General features: G+C 41.2%; 1 protein-coding gene across 3 annotated transcripts in view; it reads left to right on the top strand.

The window, feature by feature from the left end:
- The window catches only part of MDGA2 (MAM domain containing glycosylphosphatidylinositol anchor 2), a 768,978-nt gene that overhangs the window by 363,963 nt on the left and 377,731 nt on the right, over positions 1-27,284 (top strand). For all 3 annotated transcript variants that reach the window (XM_040332615.1, XM_040332614.1, XM_040332616.1), the window contains exon 2: positions 15,825-15,964. In XM_040332615.1, the coding sequence (XP_040188549.1) occupies positions 15,825-15,964 (140 nt within the window). The remainder of the gene's footprint in view (positions 1-15,824; positions 15,965-27,284) is intronic.

The following is a 27,284-nucleotide window of genomic DNA, read 5'->3' as shown; positions in this document are numbered from 1 at the left end:
TTTTAGTAAAGATATGTAGGTATGGAAAACAGCATGCCATTTTATATAGTTTCCTTCTTTAGGCTTTAACAGCTTGAGAAAAGATTAAAAAGTTATTTGTATTGACACATTTGATCTGTACAAATTCATGTTTCTTCCATAAAAAATAAATCAGCCATCCACTGTCAACAAGTACTACAAAAATGCCCTCATAGGAAGGGCACTGTTTTTTGTTTGCATTACTTGAATAAGTCTAAGAGAATTGTTAACATTAAAAATACAAAGTACTGCAAACCAAGATAGAATACTGAAAATGTTGGCCTGTGCATCCCACTGAGACTGGATAGAACAACGTCTTCGTTTGGTCATAAACTATGTTGTACACACGGTGATATGAGAGCGATAATGAATGGGAATTATATGTGAACAAAAGTACGTTTTTATAGAAGTCTGTCTCCTAGATTCCCACAGTGTCTAAGACAACAATCTTGTTAGAAAAAAATTCCTGCAGGTTTCTGACGGAACAATCGTCATCTTATTTTAGTCTGAAATGTTGCACAAACCGACTGTGTGGTTTGTTTAAGTATACATATTATATTTAATTCAGATAGCTGGCTTTGTAAAATGTTGCTGTACGTGCCTAAATTCAAGCTGCGGTATTTAGAGGACCAGCAGAGATGAGAAATTGTGTTCAGTTTTCACAATTCCGCATAAATGTATATGACAAGAGAACAAGAGGTTACATTCATAACACACCTACAAGCTCAGGAACACAATGTGACCTTACCAGATCCATAGGCAAGAAGACCTGGAAGGTTACATTGTGTTCCTGAGCTTGTAGGTGTGTTATGAATGTAACCTCTTGTTCTCTTGTCATATACATTTATGCGGAATTGTGAAAACTGAACACAATTTCTCATCTCTGCTGGTCCTCCTAAATACCGCAGCTTGAATTCCTCAAAAAAGTAAACCTAGTGGTACCTTGTAATGTGCTCCAGTGTTTCAGACACACAGCCAGTTTTTTAACTTTCATACTAAACAACCCTGATATGCAAATGTTTACATTTGTCAGCAAGTTAGGCCCGCTTCTTTATCTCCAACCACCTTCCCTGGACGCTGACATATATGCAGAGAGCAGAGACACACAACTGTCACAGGAACAGCAGAGACGTCTATGACATACGGGCTGCGATTGACAGCCTGGACTCGCCTCCCCTGTGCTGTAAGCGGCTAGATGATGGTGCACAGTTTGGCAGTGGTTCTGTAGACTTTGGCATTGAAAATTGTTGCTTTTAACACTTTATTTGCAAAATAACATTTCAGATTAAAAGCTTGCTTCATCACAGGGAAAGCACAGAAAGATGTCTATAATTGCCAGGGGTTTAGAAATGTCCCTGTCTTCAAAATTGTCCACCAGAATAATTATTATCCCTCCTTTATTTGAAAATCGTCTTTTTATTAGTTAAAGCGTTTGAAAGGGAAATCCTTTGTTTTTTAAATGACAAACCTGCTACGAGCGGTCACAATTTTGAAGTGTGACATATTGGGTATCAATTTACTTGGCGTAACATTATTTTTCACAATCTAAAAAAAAATTGGGCTAACTTTACTGTTGTCTTATTTTTTTTAATTAAAAAAAGTAGATTTTTTTCCAAAAAAAGTGTGCTTGTAAGACCGCTACGCAAATACAGTGTGACATGAAGTATTGCAACGACCGCCATTTTAGTCTCCTTAAACTTTGGGGCCTCACATTTGAGTATGCTCAATGCCAAGGGGTTAATGATGCATTGATGAATGCAGAGCTGCACTAATGTGCATCCTTCATACACCCCTTAATACTTTATAAAAATGCCCCAAAGGTCAAGCTATACATTCAGCCAGCTAGCTTTGTTCTGAAAAAAAAACCTTTCTTGGTAGTTTTAAACTAAACGACTTTACCTAATTGTGCCTTGTTCAATAAAGTAAAATTATCTTCCTTTTTTTTTTTTTTTTTTTTTTTTTTTTTTTTTTTTTTTTTACATAAACCAAATATTTTCCAGACAAACTGTTCAATGGCAGTTAAATTCAATAGCTCCCATGGGAAAATCTCTTTATATACTTGTTGCAGGAATGCCATATCTAGAAATGACTACACCCTGTAGGCGCTGCTTATTGTTTTTAGACAGGGGATTCTAGAGGATAGAAATCTATCAAGTCTCAAGGGATCACCTCAGTGTCTGCATCAATAACGACCCAAGCCCCCTTTCCCCTTGTTTTTATGAAGAGCGTATGGCTTTATGCATAAGTTCCAAGTTTAATGGGATTTCCACTACTCCCTCGGTGAATGTCTCAAGATGAATTTTCTCCGGACGCTCATTGTACAAGCCGTTGCTGGATGCAGTAAACAAATTGCCACTCTGGTTTTTTGATAAACTAATCTAGGCCACTGGCAGGAAAAAAAGCTCTATATAAAATAGAACCAGTAACATAATGATATTGAGATGAGAAAAAAAAGAGGTCAATTGACTGCACCAACATTCTTCAGTAGGAAGCAAGAAATTGTTTTGGAGCAGTTCAGGAGTAATTTGTTAAATTTTTTTTGACATTGGGCTTTTATTCTCTTTGCATTTTCTCTCCTCATTTCCTTTTACATTTCTTTCTTAGCTGGTTTACTTACAGTGATGTGTGTGTGTGATTTTATTTATATATATATATATATATATATATATATATATATATATATATATATATATATATATATATATATATATATATATATATATATATATATATATTAATGTATATTATATGTATGTATGTGTGTGTGTGTGTATGTATATGTATGTGTATATATATATATATATATATATATATATATATATATATATTATACATAGTATAGTTTGTATACCCTATATTGCCAAAAGTATTAGGACACCTGCCTTTACAAGCAATGCGTATAAACTTTAATGGCATCCCAGTCTTCGTAGGGTTCAATATTGAGTTGGCCCACCCTTTGCAGCTACACCAGCTTCAACTCTTCTGGGAAAGCTGTCCACAAGGTTTAGAAGTGTGTCTATGGAAATTTTTAACCATTCTTCCAGAAGAGCATTTGTGAGGTCAGGCATTGATGTTGGACGAGAGGGCCTGGCTCACAGTCTCCGCTCCCAAATTCATCCCAAATGTGTTCTATCGAGTTGAGATCGGGACTGTGTGCAGGCCAGTCAAGTTCCTCCACTCCAAACTCGCACATCCTTTATAGACCTTGATTTGTGCAGTGGTCCAAATCATTTGTTGAAGAGGGGATTATGGTGTGGGGTTTTTTTTAGGGGTTGGTCTTGATCTCTTAGTTCCAGTGAAGGGAACTCTTAAGGCATCAGCATGCCAAGACATTTTGGACAATTTCATGCTCCCAACTTTGTGGGTTTGGAGATGACCCCTTCCTGTTTCAACATGACTGCGCAAAAGTGAACAAAGCACGATCCATAAAGACATGGATAAGCTGTTTACAGCCGTGATCAGCTGTCATTGGACACAGCTGATTACATGGTAAAGGGCCAATGTGATTGGCCCCTTATCCTGATCTGTGATTAGCTGAGTCTGAAGGACAGATCGCCGGACCCATGCATAAAGTCAATGAGAATCCAATTCAAACAGGCCAGAGTTAAGAGTTTATTTTTGCCCCAAACACTGGAAAGACCAGAGAAGGTGTAGTTTTGCTTGGGATATGTGTGTGCAATACTTATTATAGTTAACATCTGTGCTTTAACACCTTCCTGCCTGTGTTGCCCCCAGAAAAGTAATAGAGGGGAAATCTTCGAATGGGGGCACTAGTTCTGGTGACCTTGTGGTCTCCATAAGATTTATTTTAATTAGTAGGATATTCCTCTGACTTCCTGTTTTGGCTGTAGGGTAGGAAGTGAAGATAAATATGTCCAATGGGGAAGAGATGGCAAAAATAAACCTTACTGGGGTTTTAACTCTCCATTACTGTATTGTGCCACCTTAAGAACACTTGAATGGTAATGACCTTAATTGCTAAGTTCTGTCCATTGTGTCAGGTAGTTTTAATAAATACTAATGCTACAATGCCCTATTGAAAGTGGTTGTAAACCCAACCACACATCTTGCACCTACAGGTAAGCCTAGATTAAGGCTTACCTGTAGGTGTAAGAAATATCTCCTCAACCTGCATGGTTTAGGAGATATTTACAGTAATTACAGCATGCGCGCCGCAGACAACAACGCAGGCACACTGAAGGTGCATTTTTTCCTAATGGCATAACCAGGGTTAATGGCGTATTTCCGCTCCGGCGCTGTAAATGGCCGGAGCAGCAATAACAGGAAGAGGATGCAAGGTGACATGACGGCGGAGGGGGACGAGGAGGACTTTGGGGGCTGCGATCTCAGGTAAGTGCCACATAATGAGCTAGTATGCGATGCATACTAGTTCATTATGCCTTTCTCTTGCAGGTTATTGTTTTTTTCCCCGTTTATCGGGGGGGGGTTTACTTCCCCTTGAAGACAACATGCTGTTCGCTATATATGCATTCCTCTGCTGCCATGATTTGTTGACCAGGTGGATCCAATGAGCTCGTTCAGGAATGTGGGCTGATTCCAATGGATAAGGATCAGACACCTGGCTGCATTTAGGAGGTGAGGGAGAACCGACTTACGGTAATGACTGAGGGGGATGGATGGCATGTGAAACAGGAATTCCAAGGGAAAAAAATCGCTAATTTTGAACTGTACAGATCAACAATCAAAAATGTATAGATGGTTACATGTTTACTGCATAATAGTCTAATGGTGTGTCTCAACATCGCCTAAAAGCCCCTTTCCCTACAGGTTTCTTGCTATACTTTAGCCACAAATGTTGAGAAATAAACTGAACCAGATACATAAATAAAAAATTATAATTATTGGGGTTTAGGCTGGCTTCACACTTGAGAACACAGTGGCCACTTACCGTTTCAGGTCCGATTTCAGCTCGCATTTTTGGCTGAATTCCGACCAGAATTGGACCAAAAGACACACAGGGCTCCTGTGCATTTTGCACCGGAGCCGCTGCAGAGATGTGTAAACTGGCTCCATAGAGAGCCAGTCACGATCTCCTGCTATGCAAATTGGACGCAGAGAAACTTGCATCCAATTTGCACTAGTGTGAACCCAGCCTACGTGTTGCCCCTTCTAACCCTGCTGCCCTATGCACTTGTCCATGAGTGTTTCATGGGAACTACAGCCCAGCCTATGCGTTTAAAATGGGAACCACAAGCGAAACGGGACACAGACCAAATGCTTCATCAAACGCCATGAAGTATAGAACTGAAAGAACACTTTTGTGTGAGCTGCGTGCAGACATTTTTCTTTCTTTCTACAATTCATTGTTTACTCTATGTCTCCGAGTCCCAGACAGTCAGATGTTAGAATTTACACAATTGGTATACAACCCTGATATATTTCAGTGCTGATATGCATTATGCTTTTCATAAAGTTAACAAAGAATGTAAAGTGAGGGCATTAGGTGGACATCCTATAGGAATGAGAACTTCTTGTGTCAAGGGCATATCTGCATTTTTTTTTTTTTGTGGCTCTAGAGTAGTCAGAGAAAGTGGATATATCAATTCGCCATTCCATTCTTATCTCGTTGTTTACAGTTCTATTATTATATCAGTATGGAAACACATCTGTTGTCTGTGGCATCAGCTGTAATGTTTGCACACAAACTCTCGAGAGTTGTTCTACTTGAATAAATAAATACATGCAGTTGGAGTTGTGGTATGCCGCTTTGTATCAGATCGCTCTTAAAAGATCCTGCTCCCTCTTTTACAATAAAAATTATTTATTTTTCATGTTTTATTTATTATTCATTTAACCACTTGCTTACTGGGCACTTAGGCCGATTTCACACTAATGCGATGCGAGAACCTTGCTAATCCACGGCGGGTTCCCGCACTGCGCCCGACTCGCACGGCAGTTCACACTGCCATATGCGAACTGCTGGGGAGTGTCATACAACATTAACGACACCCCCATTTCAGCTTGCATATCGCACTGCAAATTGAAAGTTCGGACATGAATCGGATCGCATAGGTGTGAACATCCGTGTGATCCAATTCCGGTGCTCACCAAAAAAAGGGTCCTGTGCGTGTTTGGTCAGATTGCGGTGCAATATCAGCCATACTATCTGTATGACTGAAATCTCTTTGCACTGCAGTGCGGTGCGAATCACATGCGATATCGCACAGCGCACTAGAGTACACCGTGCCTTATACCCCCTTCCTGTCCAGGCCAATTTTCAGCTTTCAGCGCTATCGCACTTTGACAATTACACATGCAACACTGTACCCAAATTAAATTTTTATAATTTTTTGGTGGCATTAAATCACCACTGGCTTTTTAATGTTTGGTAAACAAATGAAAAAAAGGTAAAAGTAAAAAAAAAAAAAGCTTTTGTTTTTGCAAATAAGTAACTTTTCTCCTTTACTGATGTGCGCTGATGAGGCTTCACTGATGGGCGGCACTGATGGGTGGCACTAGCCACTAATAGGCAGCATTGATAGGTGGCACTGATAAGCAGCACTGATGAGGAGACACTGATGGGCAGCATTGATGAACACTGATTATCTGTGTGCATGTCCCCTGTCAGTATTGCCGGTTACCGTCTCTCCTCACACTGTGACAGGAAAGTACTGCTGATAACCAAAAGTTCTGTTCACACTGTGACTGGACACAGCTGATCACATGGTAAAGGGCCACTGTGATTGGCCCTGTACCATGATCTGTGATCGGCTGTGTCCAAAGGACTGAGAGCACCGGATGTGCACCGCGGGGCTTGCGAGAGGCATGGTTCCAGGATGACATCCATGGATTCCCTCTCGGAAAAACAGTGTGTGCGCTGTAAGATGAAAGAAAAATCCTGGATCGGCGATCCAGGATCTTTCTTTCAACTCATGGTAATTGAGCACAGCCAGCACCCACTTGGTTTGTTGGGACGGAAGCAATGAGGATTGATTGTTTTTAAAGCGGTATACTTTTCTTCACTACAGTGTGTGCGCTGTAGCCGTCTTTTGGCTAAGCCATGGTAGGAAATGGTTAAAGGGGTTTTCCAGCTTTCACAAATGAGACGCTCCTAACCCTCTTCATCAGGAAATAGTCACAATTAACTGGACTTGTATAATGTTGAATGTTGAACACATTTTTCTATGTATCCCTCAGCTGCCACAGTTCTACTGATAGTCGGCAATCTAGCCCAGCATTCAAATCCACACGGCTGATACAATCCACTTAATCCAAACACTATGAAATGTATCAAGGCAGATGTTGATTGTCCATGAACATGATGGAAGGTGTGAAAGTTTGTGAAATGGTTCTGTTCTTATTACGTAAGACAATCGCCATGGTGCGCTGAAGACTGGAACAGGTGCTAATTGTTCAAGTTGTATGGCTGAAGGTGTGTAGCTAGATGAGCATAGATCAACATTACAGAACAGGTCCAAGTGAATGTGACTAACGACTACTAGGTATGCCATGGCCTGAATTAATGAGAACTTTCAGCCACCTTATTCCTCTCCTTGACATTTTCCTCAAAGCTATTAATGTTTCTTTCTGAGCAATGCAATATAAACTACAGTTCTTTCAAGCACTCTGTGACGTTCTTGTGAAGTTCACATTGCTATGAAGTTCACATGGAGCTCTTTCCCCCACCTACCCAATCCTTTTTGTTCTCATCTGCCTGACTAATGGCACATACAATATTTTAACCACTTGACCTCCGGAAGGTTTTACCCCCTTCATGACCTGGATATTTTTTGCTATTTAGCACTTCGCTACTATAACTGCCAATTGCTCAGTCATGCGACGCTGTACCCCAAATAAATGTATATTATATTTTTTTTTTAACACAAATAGAGCTTTCTTTTGATAGTATTTGATCACCACAGGTTTTTATATATATATATATATATATATATATATATATATATATATATATATATATATATATATATATATAAAAAAAAAGCAAAAAATAATTTCTACTTTCTGCTATAAAACATATCCAATAATCTAATATCCAATTTCTTTATAAATGTAGTAAAACATGTCGCAAGTGCTGGCAGGTTGATCCTGGGGACACTAGTATAGTTATGACCGTGACCAGGATACGGACCTGGATAGACATTATACTAGTCATGTCGGTGATCTCACTCGCTTTGTTCATTCATAATTATTGAAATAACCCAAAACTGATAATAAATCCAAAAATAAAAGTCCAAATATATAAATCAAAGTTTGGATAAATCAATCTAGTGTGCCAGTGATAAACAAAACTTCTGCACTTCGGGCATCAATGTGGACAATCTTGATAACTCTTTGCTTAGCCTGGCCTCACAGTGCGCTTACCTCCAGACACTAGGTCATGCGTGTCAACGAAATCCTCCCAAAACTGGAACAGAATCCAAACAGTGGGAAGATTCCGTGCAAAACGTGTTACCCACTGTTTGGATTCTGTTCCAGTTTTGGGAGGATTTCGTTGACACGCATGACCTAGTGTCTGGAGGTAAGCGCACTGTGAGGCCAGGCTAAGCAAAGAGTTATCAAGATTGTCCACATTGATGCCCGAAGTGCAGAAGTTTTGTTTATCACTGGCACACTAGATTGATTTATCCAAACTTTGATTTATATATTTGGACTTTTATTTTTGGATTTATTATCAGTTTTGGGTTATTTCACAAATTTTGAATTCACTGCATATCTTTATTGATTGTTATCAGTCCCCTATGGACTGTCTTTATATTCACTTTTAGATTTTCAGTTTGCGCTCATCATTCTTTATTCAGACCTTTATTTGTTGTTGGCACATTTTAGATTTGAGCAGCATTTTGTTTTTCACTGGTCACTTTTAATTTTCACTGTTGGCTAGCGCTTTAGTCACCCACTTGTCTTGTTCATTCATAGCCAAAGCATAGTAAACTGTGTTTACTATGCTTCAGTTTGTGAATGAACAGGAAGCTACTCAACATGGAGTATTTCCCATTCATTCACTGTCCAGTGCAGCTGAGGCTGCAGGGGAAGGGGTGTGTGTTTGACCTGTGGGGTACCACACACTAATGCAATAGGCTATGCACACCCATGTTGTACTTCATCACTGTACTTATGGCACTGAATGGGTGACAGGGGTGATCAGGAGAGCACTCAAAGGGTTAACTGCCTAAAATGTGTATGCATGCTGATTTTTTTCAGACTGGCTGGCTTTTCTTCTGATTTCAGCTCTGAAGGGTAAGTGAAATCGGGGAGAATCAAGCTGCCAAAGCTGGGTTGTGTTTACTAACAATCACATATCTGTGCAGTGATTGGTCACAGCAATCAGCAGGTTCACAGTCAGTCATTGGCTGCAAGCCTGCTGACAAACTTGTTCTGTGTCCAACCGCACGAGAGACAGGGGGCACGTGAGCGCCTGTAAACCAGGATGTTCAGCACGATGTACAGGTACAATGGTGGTGCCCAGGGGAGCAGTAAAACGACTACTGGCTGGTCGGAAAGTGGTTAAATTGGGGTACTGATACCATTCCTACGGTTGTAAGACTGCAGTAGCATTTTTTTTGGTCATTTTTTTTTGTTTTTTTAAAGGGTAAAAGCGGATCCTTTAATGAAAATTAACTCACATTTTCTTCTGTATCCTTAAACCTTGTAAATAAGTAATAATCAAATAAAAAAAAACTAACATGCAGTCCCCATGACACCAGGCACCTGACCATAGTCATTTAGCCATATGATCTTAGCAGATTTTCCTTGATGACTGACTGTGTTTATCCGATAACAAAAATTGCTCTTTTATATGCTATAAAAAAATAATAATTGTTTATTGCATTCAACAGTGAGTTTTCACATGAAAGGACAACTTTTATCATTGTATGCTTATATATATAATTGAACCAAGCTAAAGCCCAGCTTGTGACAACAAAGGGAAGGGTAGCCTGGAGCATGGTCACAGCTGCAGTATATCAGTTAAATGAATTAAGGGGATAAGATCAGTAGATCAGTGAAGTACTCCATTTAAAAATAACATCAATAGCCAGTTAATGGTTCATAATCAAAGTATTTTTCTATGGGACTATAGCTTGTCAGTATCGCCATAAATAGGAAAAATCAACTTTGAGCCGCTCATCCATTAGCTTCCGTGCTTCTGTAGCCTGCACTTTTGGTTAGTAAGAGAGAAAATCTGAGGTGGTTTTGCTACTTAAATGATGGAATGATTTATCAAAATAGGGATACAATTAGGAAAATTATGAAAATATGTCCTCAACTTACAGAAACTGATGGGTCTGGGAGCCTTTGCAGGAGTAGGCTGGCAAGACCCAAAGATCTTCTTACCAGTTGAGCAGATTACTATCCTTGTAGCAAGTTGTTTTGCCTTGCGACTTTTTAAGGTTCCTTGCGTTAAATGCAAGGATGCAATTAAAATTTCTGTAATGTATTGATGTATATTTTACTACACAAATGCTGCACATACAAACCATTTACAATTAGAGGAAAACAATACAAGACTGACAGATATACATACAGCACATGCTACCTACTTACTAGAGAATAAGCATGAATAATGGTATGTAGACAATAAGTATATGCTAAACAGTTACTGTATTTATTGGCGTATAACACTCACTTTTTTACCCTGAAAATAGAGGGTAAACTGTGGAAAATAGAGGGTAAACTGTGCATGCGTGTTATACGCAGGGGGCTGTGGAATTTTTTTCCCCTGAAACTTCCCTCTTAAAGTTAGAGTGCGTGTTATACGCCCATAAATACGGTATGTAGCTATAGTGGCTTCAGGCTCTACTCTAGTAGTGACTGCAGGAAATCGCGTGATAACATCATAGTTTCTTCTGGTACAGACCTTCATTGCTATGTAATTGTAGAATCTTCATGTAGGCCTAAGCTGCTGGCCCTTTTATTTGGAAAGTTTAGGTAGACCATTCCATGTGGGAGTGTCCTTTTTTAATACTTCCTTTGCAATAATCTTCTATGGAACATTTCCCATTTCAACATATAGATGGCACGATTGTATCATGCATGCTATAGGTTATATATGACTTAAGGTAAAGCTACACTATATTGCCAAAAGTATTAGGATGCCTGCCTTTACATGCACATGGACTTTAATGTCATCCCAGTCTTGGTCTGTAGGGTTCAATATTGTGTTGGCCCACCCTTTGCAGCTATAACGGCTTCAACTCTCTCTCTCTCTATATGTGTATATGTGTATATATATATATATATATATATATATATATATATATATATATATATATATATATATAACAAAAAAAAATAAGAAATATTAAAGAATTGTGCCATGACTCTTCCTGAAAAGCAATTTCTATATGCTTGCTGATTTTCAATCGCAGGGATTGTTTTTTTTTTTTTTACTGCTATCTTACATAAAGCTACTGTATATAGCAAGCAACCTATGTCCCATATTTTCTCCCAAGGTTTCTAGAGTCTGTGATTTGCTAGATCTTATCATATCTTAAGGATTCATATACAGAGCTCATTCCTCTTTATAGATGATCAGTAATCCTTTTTCACAGGAGTGACAGGATTTAGCAAACCTCAAATGCAATTATCACAGCAATGGAACCTAAGCCAGACTAAATTGTTTATTCCATGCCTTCTGCTCACCTGGGCCTGGTAGACAAGCTTTAAGGTCTAAACATCCATATGACTGCTTGTGATAAATCTACCATCCACACTTTTTCATTCTGTAATCTAATATTTAACAGAAAAACTGGCCGAGGAATTTTCTATGAAAGGGACATTTTTATATATCAAAGTTCGAATTGATTTTTAACATAGTTTTACATTATATTCACATTGGAGTTGATTTACTAAAACTGAATAGTGCAAAATCTGATGCAATCTGAACCAATCCACTTCAAGGTTGTTGTTTTTTCTTTTTTCAAAGCTTGATTGTACAAGTTAGAAGTGGATTGGCTTCCATGCACAGCTGCACCAGATTTTGCACTCTAGTTTTAGTAAATCAACCCCATTGTATTTCACAGGGGATAAAATATATTTCTGATACATACAGATAGTTGGGATAGTGAGGGAAATAAAGTTAAGCCAGCCAACATGCCACCCTGCCTTGATCTGTCATGCCTCTGTTTTTTTGCTAGCGTTGTAGAAGGTTGGATGCCTTTTCATCAATGCAGCTGAAAGTCTCAACTATATTTTGACAATCTCTTTATTCTTGTATTTTCACTTTTTTTCTTTAGTCAAGATACTCTACTGTATACTGTACACTTAAGATATTTTTACTTTGGTGAATCAAGAATTTGATGAAAGCCACCTGAGCTAGTCTTTACACAACAGCTTCTTGGATTTCTCAGCAAGAGCTTTGGAACCCCCACCCAGACCCCGTTGGATTGAAGATTGCGGGGCTAGCCTGCAATGTGACCTCTGGCACTTGGCTTTGCATCGTGGTGCTTTCTAGACCTGTGGATACTGTGCTAGTTGCAGTGCATTGTTAGGTTCAGAACCATGTCAAAGCTTCTGGTGTAATCCAGTCACTAAGTGCTCAAGAACTGAGTATGGCTTGGCCAAAGGATCGGGAGCTAACTCACAGTTGGTACTGTTGGGTGTCATTTTAAAATTGCCTCCACTGCCAGCTTACTATGGTAATGACTAAAGCCTCATACACACAATACGATTGTTGGCAGGGGATTTTCTGTTGACAGACTGTTGTCCTAAAATCTTACCGTTAGTATACTTCTTTTGACAATTGTCGTCCAACTTTCAGCCAACAAATGTTGAATGACAGGCTAGTAAATTTTCGGCGTACAACGGCTTGACGTCTGATATTCGTATGGTCTGTACACAAATCCGTCACGCAAAAGTCGAAAGTACAAACACGCATGCTCAGAATTAATGCTCACCAAACACTAAATTAGCAGAAGGGGCTCAAAGGGTGGCGCTCAAGAGCTGAAATTCCTTGTAGTGCATCACTACATTTGTGTTTGTGGCACAACAATTGTGTACCGTTGGTATGCAAGACAAGATCCTGGCACATGCCTTTTTGACAAAAATCAGAGGCTCGGTTGGCCAACAATCGTATCATGTGTACGAGGCTTAAGGCTTCGGGAAATGAGCACTAATGGCATCCTATGTGCAGTGTTTCACATGCTTTGCACTCTTTCTAACACCATTCAGAATTGAAGAAAGATCACCCTGCTTTTTCTCCTGCTTCTAATGCACCTCATGGATAATCTGTTCTATGATCTCGTTCCCCTGCTCACCTACAGTGACTTGGTCATCTCAGCCCTCTCCACAGCATTACAGATATTTAATTTACACATTTGTTGCTGTTGGGCTGCCAGGAGAAAATAATACTCCGTAATCTGGGTTATGGGGAAGGATGAAACTCACTCCATGTGACTGCACTGATGATTGGTACAGTACATTTAGGTACTTGAGTGCAGGGTGAGTCCTCGGTCCTGTAAGCTCTAAATAGAGTGATCAGGACTATTACAAATGGCTGTCTTTGTTTGCAACTGACAGCTGAATAGAGCTACATGAAGAAAAGTGATGTGCTGGTGGCGAGGGGTCATGCAAGTGAACCTGCTGCTTAATTCCACTTAGACAAAGCTCCGATTAACTTTACTTTCACAGCTATGCAGTCTGGCTGGAATGTGAATGCTTTTATACTGTAGGGTTTTGGATATCCTGAGAACAGTAATACGCACACACTCTGCTACCCCCTACTTATAGGTGTGCACAGCCTATTGTATTAGGGTGTGCACCCCAAAGCTCAAACACATTTTGTGTGTGCATGTGTATACAGTATATACTGACGTTGTCAGCAGAGCAATGGACGTTGTAAGAAGGGCAGAGATTGGTGTCAATAGGGCAGTGGACGGTGTCTGTCTTTTTTTTATTATTATTTTATGTTTTTACAATTTTATTTTTTAGGAGCCCTATTAGGGGGCTTCGGTGAAATAGCAGGGGTCTAAACGGGGGGAATCTTCACCACACTGGGTGGTTAGGGTGTGCCCAGGCACACCCTCTGTGCATGTCTATGCCCCTACTTGAGATTGGCAAACTTTACTTGGACTTCTAATTTCAGTAGGACACTGGTGTATTGCTTAGTGTAGCTAATTCTTTGACGCTAAAACATTTCTTATAAAACAACTTGTTTATTCTTTTAGCTCATTGGTTTGTAAATTGCAGAATTGCATTTGCTTGTAGCATGTAAAAGCAAAACGTTACAGGTTAATTCGGGATACAGCACACTTATTCAAGGCTCACTTAGCTTGCAGGTCTTATAAAGAAGATGTAACACAATGAAACATCCGATCAGGTCAGTAACATAATAGAGGAGAGTGTCAGCGTCTCAGTTGTAGGTAATTGGTAAACTGGAAACAAGGTACTAAAATTGCCTGTATCGAGACCAGGAGATGAGCAAGCATGTTAACATGTGCACCACCAATAATGGTTCTGAGTGAAAATATGACTAGATTGCAAATATTCAGACGGTGATCTTTTATAGTTGTGGTTGTTTTTTTTGTTTTTTTCGAGAAAGCAGAATAAAAATTATGCCTGCTAGTAATGAACATGGCAGTCCACACCAATTGTACGTTTACTAGACATGTGCATTCGTTTTCGTCCGAATGCATTTTCATCCGAATTTCAGGTATTTTTGTTATCGTTTTACCAAACGATAGCGAAAGCACAGAAGACGAAAACCGAAAGATCCGACATAAACAAATGCTTTATTTTCGTTTTCGTTGTGGTCAAATGTGCCTAACCTTAACTCTATTAGTCCAATATTATTCTACATAAAGAGAAAATATTCGACATTATAGAGACATGAAGAAGAGTCAACATAGAGAGTGAAGATTCGACATAGAGAGACATGAAGAGTCAAATTTTTTTTTTTTTTTTTTAAAGATTCTGTCGAATCTTCTTCTAAAAAAAATAAAAATAAAAAGAACATTCGACAGACACCATAAGCCTTCAATGACAGATCGACCTTAATTGTGCCTAACCTTAACTCTATTAGTCCAATATTATTCTACATAAAGAGAAAAGATTTGACATAGAGAGACATGAAGAGTCGAAATATATATATATTTTTTTAAAGATTCTGTCGATTTTTTTTTTCTTCTTAGAACATTCGACAGTCACCATAAGCCTTCAATGACAGATTTAACCTTAATTTGGATTTTCGGACGAATGCATTTTTTTAACGAAATGGATAAAAACGAATTTCAGGAGTAACTAAATCAATTTATTTTTCGGACGAAAACGAAATTACGAAACAAAATATTTCAGTGTACACATGTCTAATGTTTACTGAAGACCGCCTATTCACTGGGTGAACCAATCCACCAAAGTAAACTGGTAAAAATGTTCTGTGTAGACCTGAAAATAAATATATATATATATATATATATATATATATATATATATATATATATATATTGTAAAAGGGGAGAAGCACAGTGAGCATCTTGGACCAGATAGCTAGATATCTTTAGCATCTTTAGTGAGATCAACACCTCGACCCAATAAAAAGATGACGGGGATGGGAAAGAAAGAATAACTATTTTTATATAGCATATGCTTGCAACATCATCACACCAAAGTAGGTGTAGCATTGGACCAGGCGAAGCCCAACACTGAAAAAATATTCTCTTGCGGAATCCCCCTCTTTTCCCACCTCCTGGTCACTCTTACAAACTCTGATTCACTGTATCATCCTCTCATGGTTGTAACCATTTTATATAATGCTTGTTTTCTTGTTGTTGTTTTTTTTTGTTTCGGTGCAATGCCATCAGAATGTATAATTGTCATCTCCTTCTTCACAGCTCCTCCTACTGTTCGGATCATCCATTCAGGCTTGGCCTGTAATATTGAGGAAGAAAGATATTCAGAACGTGTCTACACGATACGAGAAGGTGAAACTCTGGAGTTGACCTGCCTAGTCACTGGACATCCCCGCCCACAGGTGAGTAAGAAAAGCAGTTGCCCTTACTAAAACTAGATTAGTTGGCTGGTAATTACAAGAAAAATTAAATATATGTATGAATATGAAGATGAAAATGTCAAATTGATCATTTTTTTAGTACATCTCCACCAGTGTGGATTTAGGGGCAGATCCACGTAGTGCGGCGCATATATCCGCCGGACGTAGCGTATCTAAGATACACTACGCCGCCGTAACTTAATTTTTTTTTTTCGAATCCTCAAAGAATTTGCCCCGTAAGTTACGGCGGCGTAGTGTATCTTTGGCGGCGTAAGGGCGCGGAATTCACATGGATGTGATGGGGGCGTGTTTTATGTAAATATGTTGTGATCCGACGTAAACAACGTTTTTTTTACCGGCGCATGCGCCGTCAGTGGGGGTTTCCCAGTGCGCATGCTCGAAAATAAAACGGAACAAGCCAATGCTTCCGACGGTGACGTCATTCTATGCAAATCCCTATTCGCGAACGACTTACGCAAGCGACGTAAAAAATAAAAAATTTGACGCGAGAACGACGGCCATACTTAACATTGAGTACGCCTCATAATAGCAGCTTTAACTATACGCCGGAAAAAGCCGAACGCAAACGACGTAAAAAAATGCGCCGGCCAGACGTACGTTTCGTGGATCGCCGTAACTAGCCAATTTGCATACTCGACGTGGAATTAGACAGAAACACCACCTAGCGGCCGGCGGAAACAATGCATCTACGATCCGATGGCGTACTAAGACGTACGCCTGTCGGATCGATCCGAGATGCAGTCGTATCTTGTTTTGTAGATACAAAACAAGGATACGACGCAGGAAATTTAAAATTACGCCGCGTATCAATAGATACGCCGGCGTAATTCTTTTGTGGATCTGCCCCTTAGACATTCTTTAAAGCAACGCTTTTTTGTTTTGGACCCCACTGAGATGATTTACTTGATGTTTGCTCTGATAGGCATTATGACCAGGACCGACAGAGAACTGACACCAGAATAGAATGTCACCAGGTTTCCCTTTCACTTCCTTGCTTTAAGTATTTTCTACTCTATCTAAAGCTAAAAAAATAGGGCCAGTCCTAAAAAGATGAAATTTCTATTTAGGCTAGGTGACGGCTGATACTCAGCTTTCACCTTTGGACCTTGATGCAAGGATTGTGTCCGGATCTCCACCACTCTCGCCTTTAGTAATCTATCAGTGTACATCCTTGCTGCCACGCTAATAAACTGCAGGTCTGTAAGCAATGGATTAGGTTGCACCAGTATGACCCATTCTTAAAGGGTTTATTTTTTTATTATCTTAATGGCTTCCTTTACCTTAATGCAGTGCTGTTTTCATGTCCTTATTGTTCGTTTTTGCTCTCAAGTTGCTGTAATTCTTCTCTGATCTCCACACTTCCTGGTTGTCTGTTTCCTGATAACCACAGCACTGGGAGCTTTATCTCTGTGGTCACTAATCAAAGAGGTGTGATTACTGTGTGTCTAAAACCCCACAGCACCAATCGGTTTCGTTTTCCAAACCATCACTCTGTGGCTCTGTACAGCAGAGAAGCAGGAAACATGCAAAAACGAAACTAGAAACTACAGGTACATTGTATGATTGATTTTTATCTATTTGTAATCCATTTTTTAAAGGAATCAGTTAACTATTATGTCTCTATACCCTGTAAACAGTAAAACATTTTATACCCTGTAACAGCAAAACATTTTTTTTTATTTACAACTCCTTTAAGCCTTGTACACACAATCAGACTTCCATCGGACTTATCCGTGGATCTTTGTCGGAAGGGTGTTGTCTGTGAACTTGTTCTGCATACAGACGGCAGAACATTTTCAGCCAACATACACCAAACTATGTGGTTTTTCAGCTCTTTAGCACCACCCTTTGGGCAACTTCTGCTAATGTTGTCTGATGGTCAGCATTGGTTCGAAACAACATGCGTGTTTGTACACAGAAATGGGAGCCATTTGCTCCTGCTGCTGTCAATCACAGCCAGTAAGATAAGGAGAAGAGAGTGTGAGGCAAGGCTGAATCACACTCTGTGTAAATTGACACACGGAGCGAGGCTCTGGAGCAAACCTGCTTGAGTATCCCCATAGTAAGAGGCTTGGTATTGGGGCACTCTGCATGGAAGGGGAGTCAGGACCACCGGGGGGGGGGGTCCAAAAAAGAGAATTGGGGCTGCTCTGTGTAAAACCATTGCACAGAGCAGGCAAGTATAATATGTTTATTTAAAAAAAAGGGGGTAGGAAATTCCGCTGTATATCCTCCTCCCCCTCCTTTTTTTGCACCTTTTTTGGGGAGCGGGAAGTACCTAGTTTTGACAGGTACCTGCTCCCTCATCTGGCCAGAATGCCATAGCGTATCCACTGGAATTTCTCCTCCCCCCCCCCCTTCCTTCCCGCAATTTTCTGGGACACATCACTGGGTCCCCAGAGGCCTGCGGGACCAATTAGAAAGCACAGCGTGGCTTTCACATGCACAGCTGGCTGAAAAGCCACAAGGAATCACAGCCAGCTGCTCACAGAGATTATGCCAGCACCAGGGACTGGAAGTCCAGTGAAGAACCGATTCGGGTGAGGATGGCACTCGACCCCTGGACCTCCTGGACAGGTGAGTGTTTTTATATTAAAAGTCAAAAGCTACAGTATTTGTAGCTGCTGACTTATTTTTTTTTTTCCAAACAGGGCGAAGAACCACTTTAAAGCGGAGCTCCACCCTAAAGTAGTTTTCTATTTTCTCATCGGGAGTCTCAATTTCCTCCTCGTGTTTCTCGTCGGGCTGGTTTCCGACGAGAAACCCGTTCGTGTGTATGCTAAGAAACCTGCGCATGCTCAAAATAAAGTATGAGACAGGAGCGCACCTTCGGTATAAGTAGCGTTCGTAATGGAGATAGCACATTAGTCACGCTGTAACAGACTGAAAAGCGCAAATCGTCTCTCACCAAACTTTTACTAACACGCAGCAACACAAGATTAGCAAAAGCAGCCCCAAGGGTGGCGCCAATGGAATAGAACTTTCCCTTTATTTTGCCGTTGTACGTGTTGTACGTCATCGCGTTTGAGAACGACGAGATTTTGTCTTGACAGTGTGTATGCAAAGAAAGCTTGACAAGAATCTTGACAAGCCTGACAAGAACCTCGTCAAGGAAAACATCTTTTTTTTTACAACGAGATTCTCGATCGTGTGTACGAGGCCATAGTCCCAATTTACGTGAAACAGAGTTCTAATACAATACTAACCACTTCCCGCCCGGCCTATGGCCGATTTATGTCCGGGAAGTGGTTACACAATCCTGACAGGACGTCCTGCAGGATTTCATTCCGCGCGTGCGCGGCGATCGGTGATGCGGCGTGTCAGTCTGACACCCTGCATCTCTGATCTCGGTAAAGAGCCTCCAGCGGAGACTCTTTACCACGTGATCAGCCGTGTCCAATCACGGCTGATCACGATGTAAACAGGAAGAGCCGTTGATGGCTCTTCCTCACTCGCGTCTGACAGACGTGAGTAGAGGAGAGTTGATCGGCGGCTCTCCTGACAGCGGGGGGTTCGCGCTGATTGTTTATCAGCGCAGCCCCCCCTCGGATCGCCACACTGGACCACCAGGGAAGCCCACACTGGACCACCAGGGTAGGGCAAAAAAAAAAAAAAAAAAAGCATGAAAAAAAAAGAAAGTCTGAAAAAATAAATAAAAAAAAGCATAAAAAAAAAAAAAAGATGCCAGTCAGTGCCCACAAATGGGCACTGACTGGCAACATGGTTAAATCAGTGCTGCCCCACAGTGTCCATCAGTGCCACCCCAGTGTCCATCAGTGCCACCCCACAGTGCCCATCCATGCCCAGTGCCCACCTATCAGTGCCCATCTGTGCCACCCATAAGTATCCATCAGTGCCACCCATAAGTGCCGCCTATGAGTTCCCATCAGTGCCGCCTATGTGTGCCCATCAGTGCCGCCTATGTGTGCCCATCAGTGCTGCATACCAGCGCCGCCAATCAGTGCCACCTCATCTGTGCCCGTCAGTACTACCTCATCGATGTCCATCAGTGCCATCTCATCGGTGCCCATCAGTCCCACCATATCAGTGCCCGTAATTGAAAGAGAAAAACGTATTTACAAAAAAATTAACAGAAAAAAATAAAAACGTAATTTTTTTTCAACTTTTTCAGTCTTTTTTTAGTTGTTGCGCAAAAAAAAAAATCGCAGAGGTGATCAAATACCACCAAAAGAAAGCTCTATTTGTGGGGGAAAAAAGGACGCCAATTTTGTTTGGGTACAGTGTAGCATGACCGTGCAATTGCCATTCAAAGTGCGACAGTGCTGAAAGCTGAAAATTGGCTTGGGCGGGAAGGTGCGTAAGTGCCTGGTATGGAAGTGGCTAAACAATATCCAGCTCATCTACGCAATATCTGCCTGGCCTACAAGGTCGTAGCTCACTTAAAACCTGTGTAATTAATTTGTGTTCAGTTTTAAAGGGATGAGGTGGCAACACTACTTGCGTTTTGTTTGACGGTATATTTTACATGCATTTTACTAAAGGATCCACACATCTATAGTAATGTTTTTAAAAACATATTAATACACAAACTGGTAATGAAATTGTCTGGAAGATATTTGGATAAAAAGGTGGAGGTCCATTTTTTTGAAAGCACATTTTTTTTTTTCTTTTACCGGAACAACATTTCTCCAACCTCTGTTCCATTCCTCTAAGAACACCATATTTATCCTTCCCGACCTCTCTGCCTGCCCTGTACTGCATTTTACTTGTTGGAGATTGTGTCAAGATGGGACTCGGTATATTATTGCCGCGCTGTAATTATGCCTGCAGTTGTGTAACGTGTCATGTAGTCTTGAAAACAAATAATCTGTAGCTTTCGCCAACTTGGTCCTGTTGCTGGCTCTCTGCCTTCCTCTCCGGCTTTCTGTGCTGTGAATCTTAAGCAGCAAGCTGCTACGCATTGTGCAAATAGCAGGAGATGAAAGCTGAAGGACCCATCCCTGAGAATGAATCTGTTTATATGGATATAGTGTTACTGTATTTAAAACTATGTGACAATACAGAGCCTCAAAAACTTAACATGAAAAAGCCTGACAAGTCGCATTATGACGGAAGCGGAGTGCTTTGTAAAAACCAATTTTGGAAGCAATCTGAGTAGACTAATGAGAGATCATTCTGCTCTGGTTCAAAGTTGGCAGCTATTTGGTCCTTTTTTCTTTTTTTCTTTTTTTTTTTTTTGTGCTAATGTAAGACATCAAAGGGACGCTCGAATGGTGATGTTGTTGAACCACTTTGTCTGGAAAACTTAGTATAAGGGTTTATTTAATGGACTGTGCATTATATCGGCAATAGCATAGTGGAACATTTGTTTTTGAGAAGCAATGCCATGCTTAATCATGCCACTTTATTTTCAGGTTTACAATGTACAACATGTAGCTCGGTTTAAAGTGGATATTTGACATGCTGAGAGACATTGTCACCCTTGTTAGTGCTCATTAATGCCAGAATTTTTTACAGCATGCGAACATGAATTTTAAGGAAAAACATTACCGTACAAAAAAAGAAAATAAAGATATTCTATTACGTATGTACAGGTTAATTTTCAATATCATAATATATAGTTTTTGGTATATTTCTCGTATACACTGATCATCCACCCACCTAATATTGAGTAGGCCCCCCCTTTTGCTTCCAAAAATGCCCTGAACCATTGAAGCATGGATGCCACTAGACCTCTGAATGTATGTTGTGGTTGGGGTGACCACATTTCCAAACTAACATTCAGGGACACCCTCCCTTCCCAAAAAGCAGCTTGTGCTGTAACGAATCACAGCACAGTGATTTATGATTTCTCCAATCACAAGCAATCATTGTGCTCCTCCAGGCATTCCCGGTCAGGACAAGTACTGTCAGTGAGTAAAGCGGTGATGTGGCAATCTTTTTGTGGGCATCATATTGGCCTGGGGGACACTGTATTGTCCTGGAATAAAGGTGCCCAGGACAAACCTGCAAAATGCGGGACTGTCCCGGGCAAACCCGGGACATGTGGTCACCCTAGTTGTGGTATCTGGCAACAACCCCTTAGTAGCAGATCCTTTAAGTCCTACAAGTTGTAAGGTGGGGCCTCATGGATCAGAGTTGTTTTTCCAGCACATCCCACAGATCAGTAATGTATTCAGGTTTTGTGCTGCCCTAGGCCTGACTAAACTCATGAACCCCCTAATTTAAATATGATCCACCCCTTCCTGTCAATCCCACACCCTTTTCTGTTTATGACCCGCCCTGAAATTTTCAAGTGGGGACACTAGTTCTGAGGGCCTGTGGGGGGGGGGAGTAGATTCCCTTAATTAGCATAGATTTCCTCTCACTTCCTGTTTGGCTATGGGGCAGGAAGTGAAGGGAAATCTCTGAAATGGGACAGGGATGGTAAAAAATAAACCGACCGGGGCTATAACCCTCCCTTACTCTATCCAAAATTAAAAAAAAGGTTTTGTCTATAGTTCTACTTTAAGCATTTGTTGGAGAGGTCTAAGGAGATATAACCATGCCAATGGTGCAGCAGAAAAAATATAGCACAGTGAGGAAGCTTTGTGGTCCAGGATGATAGGACAGTCAAAATTAGAAGCAGCACCCCCCCTACAGTTACAGAATGCCGGCCACCCCCATACCGTAAGCAGTGCGGGCGCTTTATGGGGGCGCTAGCCCAGTCCGCTCCATAAGACTGGAACTACACTAACAGTATAGCGCAAGCCAATGGGGACTCTTTTCACGCTTCCCCCCTGCAAAGTGCTGCCCTAGGCCAGGATACAGCGTTGCCACAGATACTCGATTGGATTGAGATCTGAAGAATAAGGAGACTAAGTTAACACCTCAAACTTGTATTCCTCAAACCATTCTTGCAGTTTGGCAGGGCACAATATCCTGCTGAAAGAGGACACTGCCATCAGGGAATACCGAGTACTTGGTCATGAAAATGTTTATGTAGGTGGAACGTGTCAAAGTAACATCCCCTAAAATGGCTGGACCAAGGTTTCCCAGCAGAACATTGCCCAAACATCACACTGCCTTACCGTCTTTCCCCAGGTAAGCGATGTGCATGCACCCGGTCACCGACCTGATATTTAAGAAAATGTAATTCGTCAGACCAGGCCTCCCTCTTCCATTGCCCCATGGTCCAGTTATGATGCTCACACGCAATTGTAGACACTTCTGGCTGTGGACACGGGTCAGTATGGGCACCATGACTGGTCTTCTTCGTCCAGTGTGGCACCCACCTTTAGGGTGGCCACATCACGGCGCCCCAGCATTTTTGGCCTACCTGGCCGGGGCGTGCGTGCCACACGGTGTTCTTGGTTCCGGAGCCATGTTGGCCCAGAACATCTGAGCAGTAACATCTGAGGAGCGCCAATAAGAAGTTGGAGATCCAAAAGGATTTCGACAAACCACCGGGGATCAAGGTAGCCGAACACTGAAGGATTGATCTCCTGTCAGTCGGTACCTGGGCGACATTAAGAAGGAGATCCAGGCGTAATTCACCTGAGGAGGATTACCTCCGTAACTGCAACCAGAGAGGGCCTGTGGCAGAGGCGTCTCCCTGAAGTCAATTCAGGAGGGTCTGTGGCAGAGACTTTATCCTACAAATGTTCGAGTGATACTCCGGCTGCCAGGTCAGTGAGAGGGGCCTGTCCGGGTACACTAAGCCCACTCAGGCAGGAGTGGTATGGAAAGTGTTACGTATGGGAACAGGACTGTTCCAAATACTACGCCTGAATCTGCTGTTCTCCGTTTTGCTTCAAACTCTATCCCTTTCATCACCAGTTCATTGTTTTTAACCGGCTGGGTAATAAAGAGCACAGCAAAGACACTTGTTGCGGTCTTGCGGACATTCCTTTACTATTGCTATATGCACCATTCACCCCTAGGAATTCGGAAGAGCAACGAGGTAACTCTGCCACCCAAAACAACCAGCAGCTCCTCCGGGGGTAGTGCTACATACAGTTTAGGAATAATCCTGAGGTCATCACTTGGTTTACTAGGAGCCGTGCAGCTGGGTAAATCTTGGTATTCTCATGCCTAAATCTCACCACTAGGGCTCCCAAGAATTGTAAGAAGTTTTTATTTGAATCAACGTCTCAGTTACCATGCAAAACTGAAGCACTAGTTGGGTTTACTATACAAGCAGTCTGCTGTTATAATTCAGTGGAAAGAAATAGATCGGGTTTTAAAACAAATGATAAGCATTAAAGATTTTTATACTAATATTACATCTTATGCAACCTCTCTTAAAGCCATTTCTCAGCTACCCTTACCACGCTTCACATATTGCTGGTGCAAAGCAGTTTTCTTTTTTCTTTCCTGCAGACAGTAAAACAAGAAAAAGCAATTACACTTTTCAGAACATCTGCAAAATATTTGCTGAGCATGAAAATGTTTATCTGAGGTATGCAGAGTACAAAGAAAGATTTCCTGTGCGCCGGCGTAATATAGCTGTGTGCCGCAGCAGCTTGGTTCACACCTTATCATAACTTACAGACTGTCTTCCATTTAATCACTCCGCCTCTGAACATATTCACTGCAAAAAAAAAAAAAAAGAATCATTAAAATGTTTATATTCACTAATAGCTTTACAGGAGCCACCCAGCAATGTCAAAATATTTTTACAAGGTCTGCCATATTTTTATTTTATGATGCAAGACTTTGTGTATTCCCTTTTAAAATGGTTGACAAATGGTATTAAAGGAGTTGTAAAGGAAAAACATTGTTTTGCTGAAATGACTGGTTACAGGGTATAGAGACATAATAGTTAACTGATTCCTTTTGAAAACGATTAAAAATAGATAAAAATCAATCATATAATGTACCTACAGTTTCAGTTTCGTTTTTGCATGTTTCCTGCTTCTCTGCTGCACAGAGCCAATACAGGGCAGTGATGTTTTGGAAAACGAAACTGATTGGTGTTAAGGGGTTTTAGACACACAGTAATCACACCTCCTTGATTAGTGACCACAGAGAGAAAGCTCCCATGACTTTTTTTCATCAGGAAACAGACAACCAGGAAGTGTTCAGAACAGAGAAGGATTACAGCAAAACCAAACAATGAGGACATGAAACCAGCACTGCAGTAAGGTAAAGGAAGCTATTTAGCTAAAAAAAAATCCTTTAGTGTCCCTTTAAGGGACATACGCCGTTTTGGCGGGGTCTTCCGATCCTGACCTGATGGCCCTCATGGCCTCAGGGATGCGTGAGCTGTTTTGTAGCCTCAGGGCGGGCTGGTCCGAGGCCTCGCAACTGAGAGTAGGCTCAGGAGTTTCTGGGGCCTACTAATCCAGGGATGGTCCATCGCTACCTTACCTACGGGAGGAAGCTGAACCAGTGGGATTCAATTGAATGATGTATCCTGGCAAATTTACCTCACTGTGCTGCCGGCCTGGCTGAAAGATTCTTGCCACCGTGAGTTGTGTACCTTATTGGAAAGTGTGCGAGTGGTTACACGATCTGGTGGCAGAAGATCGTGGGATGGCCTGACAACACTTATCAAGTCTGTGGCAGAGACTTTGACGAGCTTCGCACCAGCTGCTAGGCCAGTGAGAGTAGGCCTATCTGGTGGTTGCTGACATCCAGTGTGGAACTGAATTAATCCTCTGGATCTAAGTTGTACCCGTGATCCGTAAAGCAAAGGTACCTGAGTCTCTCCCCATCCCTCTATCCCTCTGTTGGAGAACTTTGTTCAATAAAAACCTTGAAAGAGACTTTGTGTTTTGGTGCAGACATTTCTGTGGACAACTCTTCAAGGAGAACCTCTGAAACGAGCGTATGGAACAGTAGAGTAAAGGCAGGCCCAAATATAAACCAGTTGCTCCTTCGGGGGTAGTGCTACATAAATATCACAAATAAAGAAAACTTATGTAGCACTCTGGGGTTTAGTCAAGGAGCTCATCACAAATGTACTTGCCTGGAGTAAATCTTGGTTGATTTATAGAGATCTATTAGTTTCTCCCTAAGTTTGGCCTTGTTGCACTTTTCTATTCTACCACTAGGTGTCCGGGCACTTGTTGGTACCAGATACGAGAAGGGCAACCCAAGGTCAGGTTATGGTTATATAAGGTATCTCAGCCAATGGGCGTTTTCTTTTTTTTTAATCCCTTGGCCTGCTGGGAGAATCGATATATTTGGGTGGAGTCAGGTGGTCTATGTTCTGTGCCACCTAGACAGTTGTCTGGGTGGACGTGTGTCGTACGCCCCAGGCTGCTTGGCCAGAGATTGGGTTTATACCTGGGACATCTGTCTGCTGGGCTGTGTGAGCCCCTATCCAGAAGTAAGAGGGCAGTGCAGGGTAAGGTTTGCGGCTTGCAGTCCAACCAGAAGTGAAGGTTCCTGCCTGCAATTGAAACCTGTCAGAGGTAGAAGGGAAGCGGTCACCACAAAGGGACCAACCACCTTTACCAGGGACAACAGTGAGTAACTGAAGCAAGTCCTGGAACCACATTCTCACCGAAAGGGCACGGTGGAGAATCGGGGAAACTTCACTTGACTTCAGCAGTCACTGATTAGTTTGTAAAATGGAAAACTTTACATCCACCCCTGGAATGCATCTTTTTTTTTTTTCAGGCATAGATCATTTCTCTTTGTCATTTATGACTAACTTACCTTATTGAGCCCATTGTGGGCAATGGCACCGTCCGAATAGTTTTTGTACTACTTTTGGCAACTTCGGGCGGCGATTTGTATCGACATCTGTGCAGGAACCCACACAGATGTCTGTCAAATTGCCGGACTGCATTGCCGGGTTGAAATCGTGCCAGTTTAGCTGAATTGGCACAAATTGAATCCTTCAGCAGTGTGAACCTAGGCTCAAACCATGCAACATTTAGTTTTTTCTTTCTAGAAGCATGAATATCATCACTGTGTTTAACTAAAGTTTTCTTTAACGTTTTCTCAGAAGATGTTAAAACATGAGGAAGATGTCTCTTGCAGTTGGTCATTCCTAGAACTGTTTTCAGCTGTAACTTTTTTTTATCAGATGGACCTGTGTGAGATAATTCTGTAAATGTATCTAGTTTTAGGGCTTCTGATGGCAATATATACCTTAAATACTTCATATTATGTGTTTTTTGCACTGAAATTTTCTCCTCCTTCCATGAATTTTTCAAGCGTGGTTTTCAAATTACAGTCATGTTCTTCAATAGTGCTGCCAAATACTAAGAGATCATCAACATAACAGACTTTGCAATTCATCTGTTTCAGTCATGAGTTTTAATTGTGCCCGAGTTGCTTCATGGGTTCCTGCAATATCAATTGCTTTGCTTCGAGTAAGATCAGT

The sequence above is a fragment of the Rana temporaria genome, chromosome 13, assembly GCF_905171775.1.
Source record: "Rana temporaria chromosome 13, aRanTem1.1, whole genome shotgun sequence".
Classification (NCBI taxonomy): domain Eukaryota; kingdom Metazoa; phylum Chordata; class Amphibia; order Anura; family Ranidae; genus Rana; species Rana temporaria.
The sequence above is the reverse complement of the archived record's forward strand: the minus strand, read 5'-3'. Positions and strand labels throughout refer to the sequence as shown.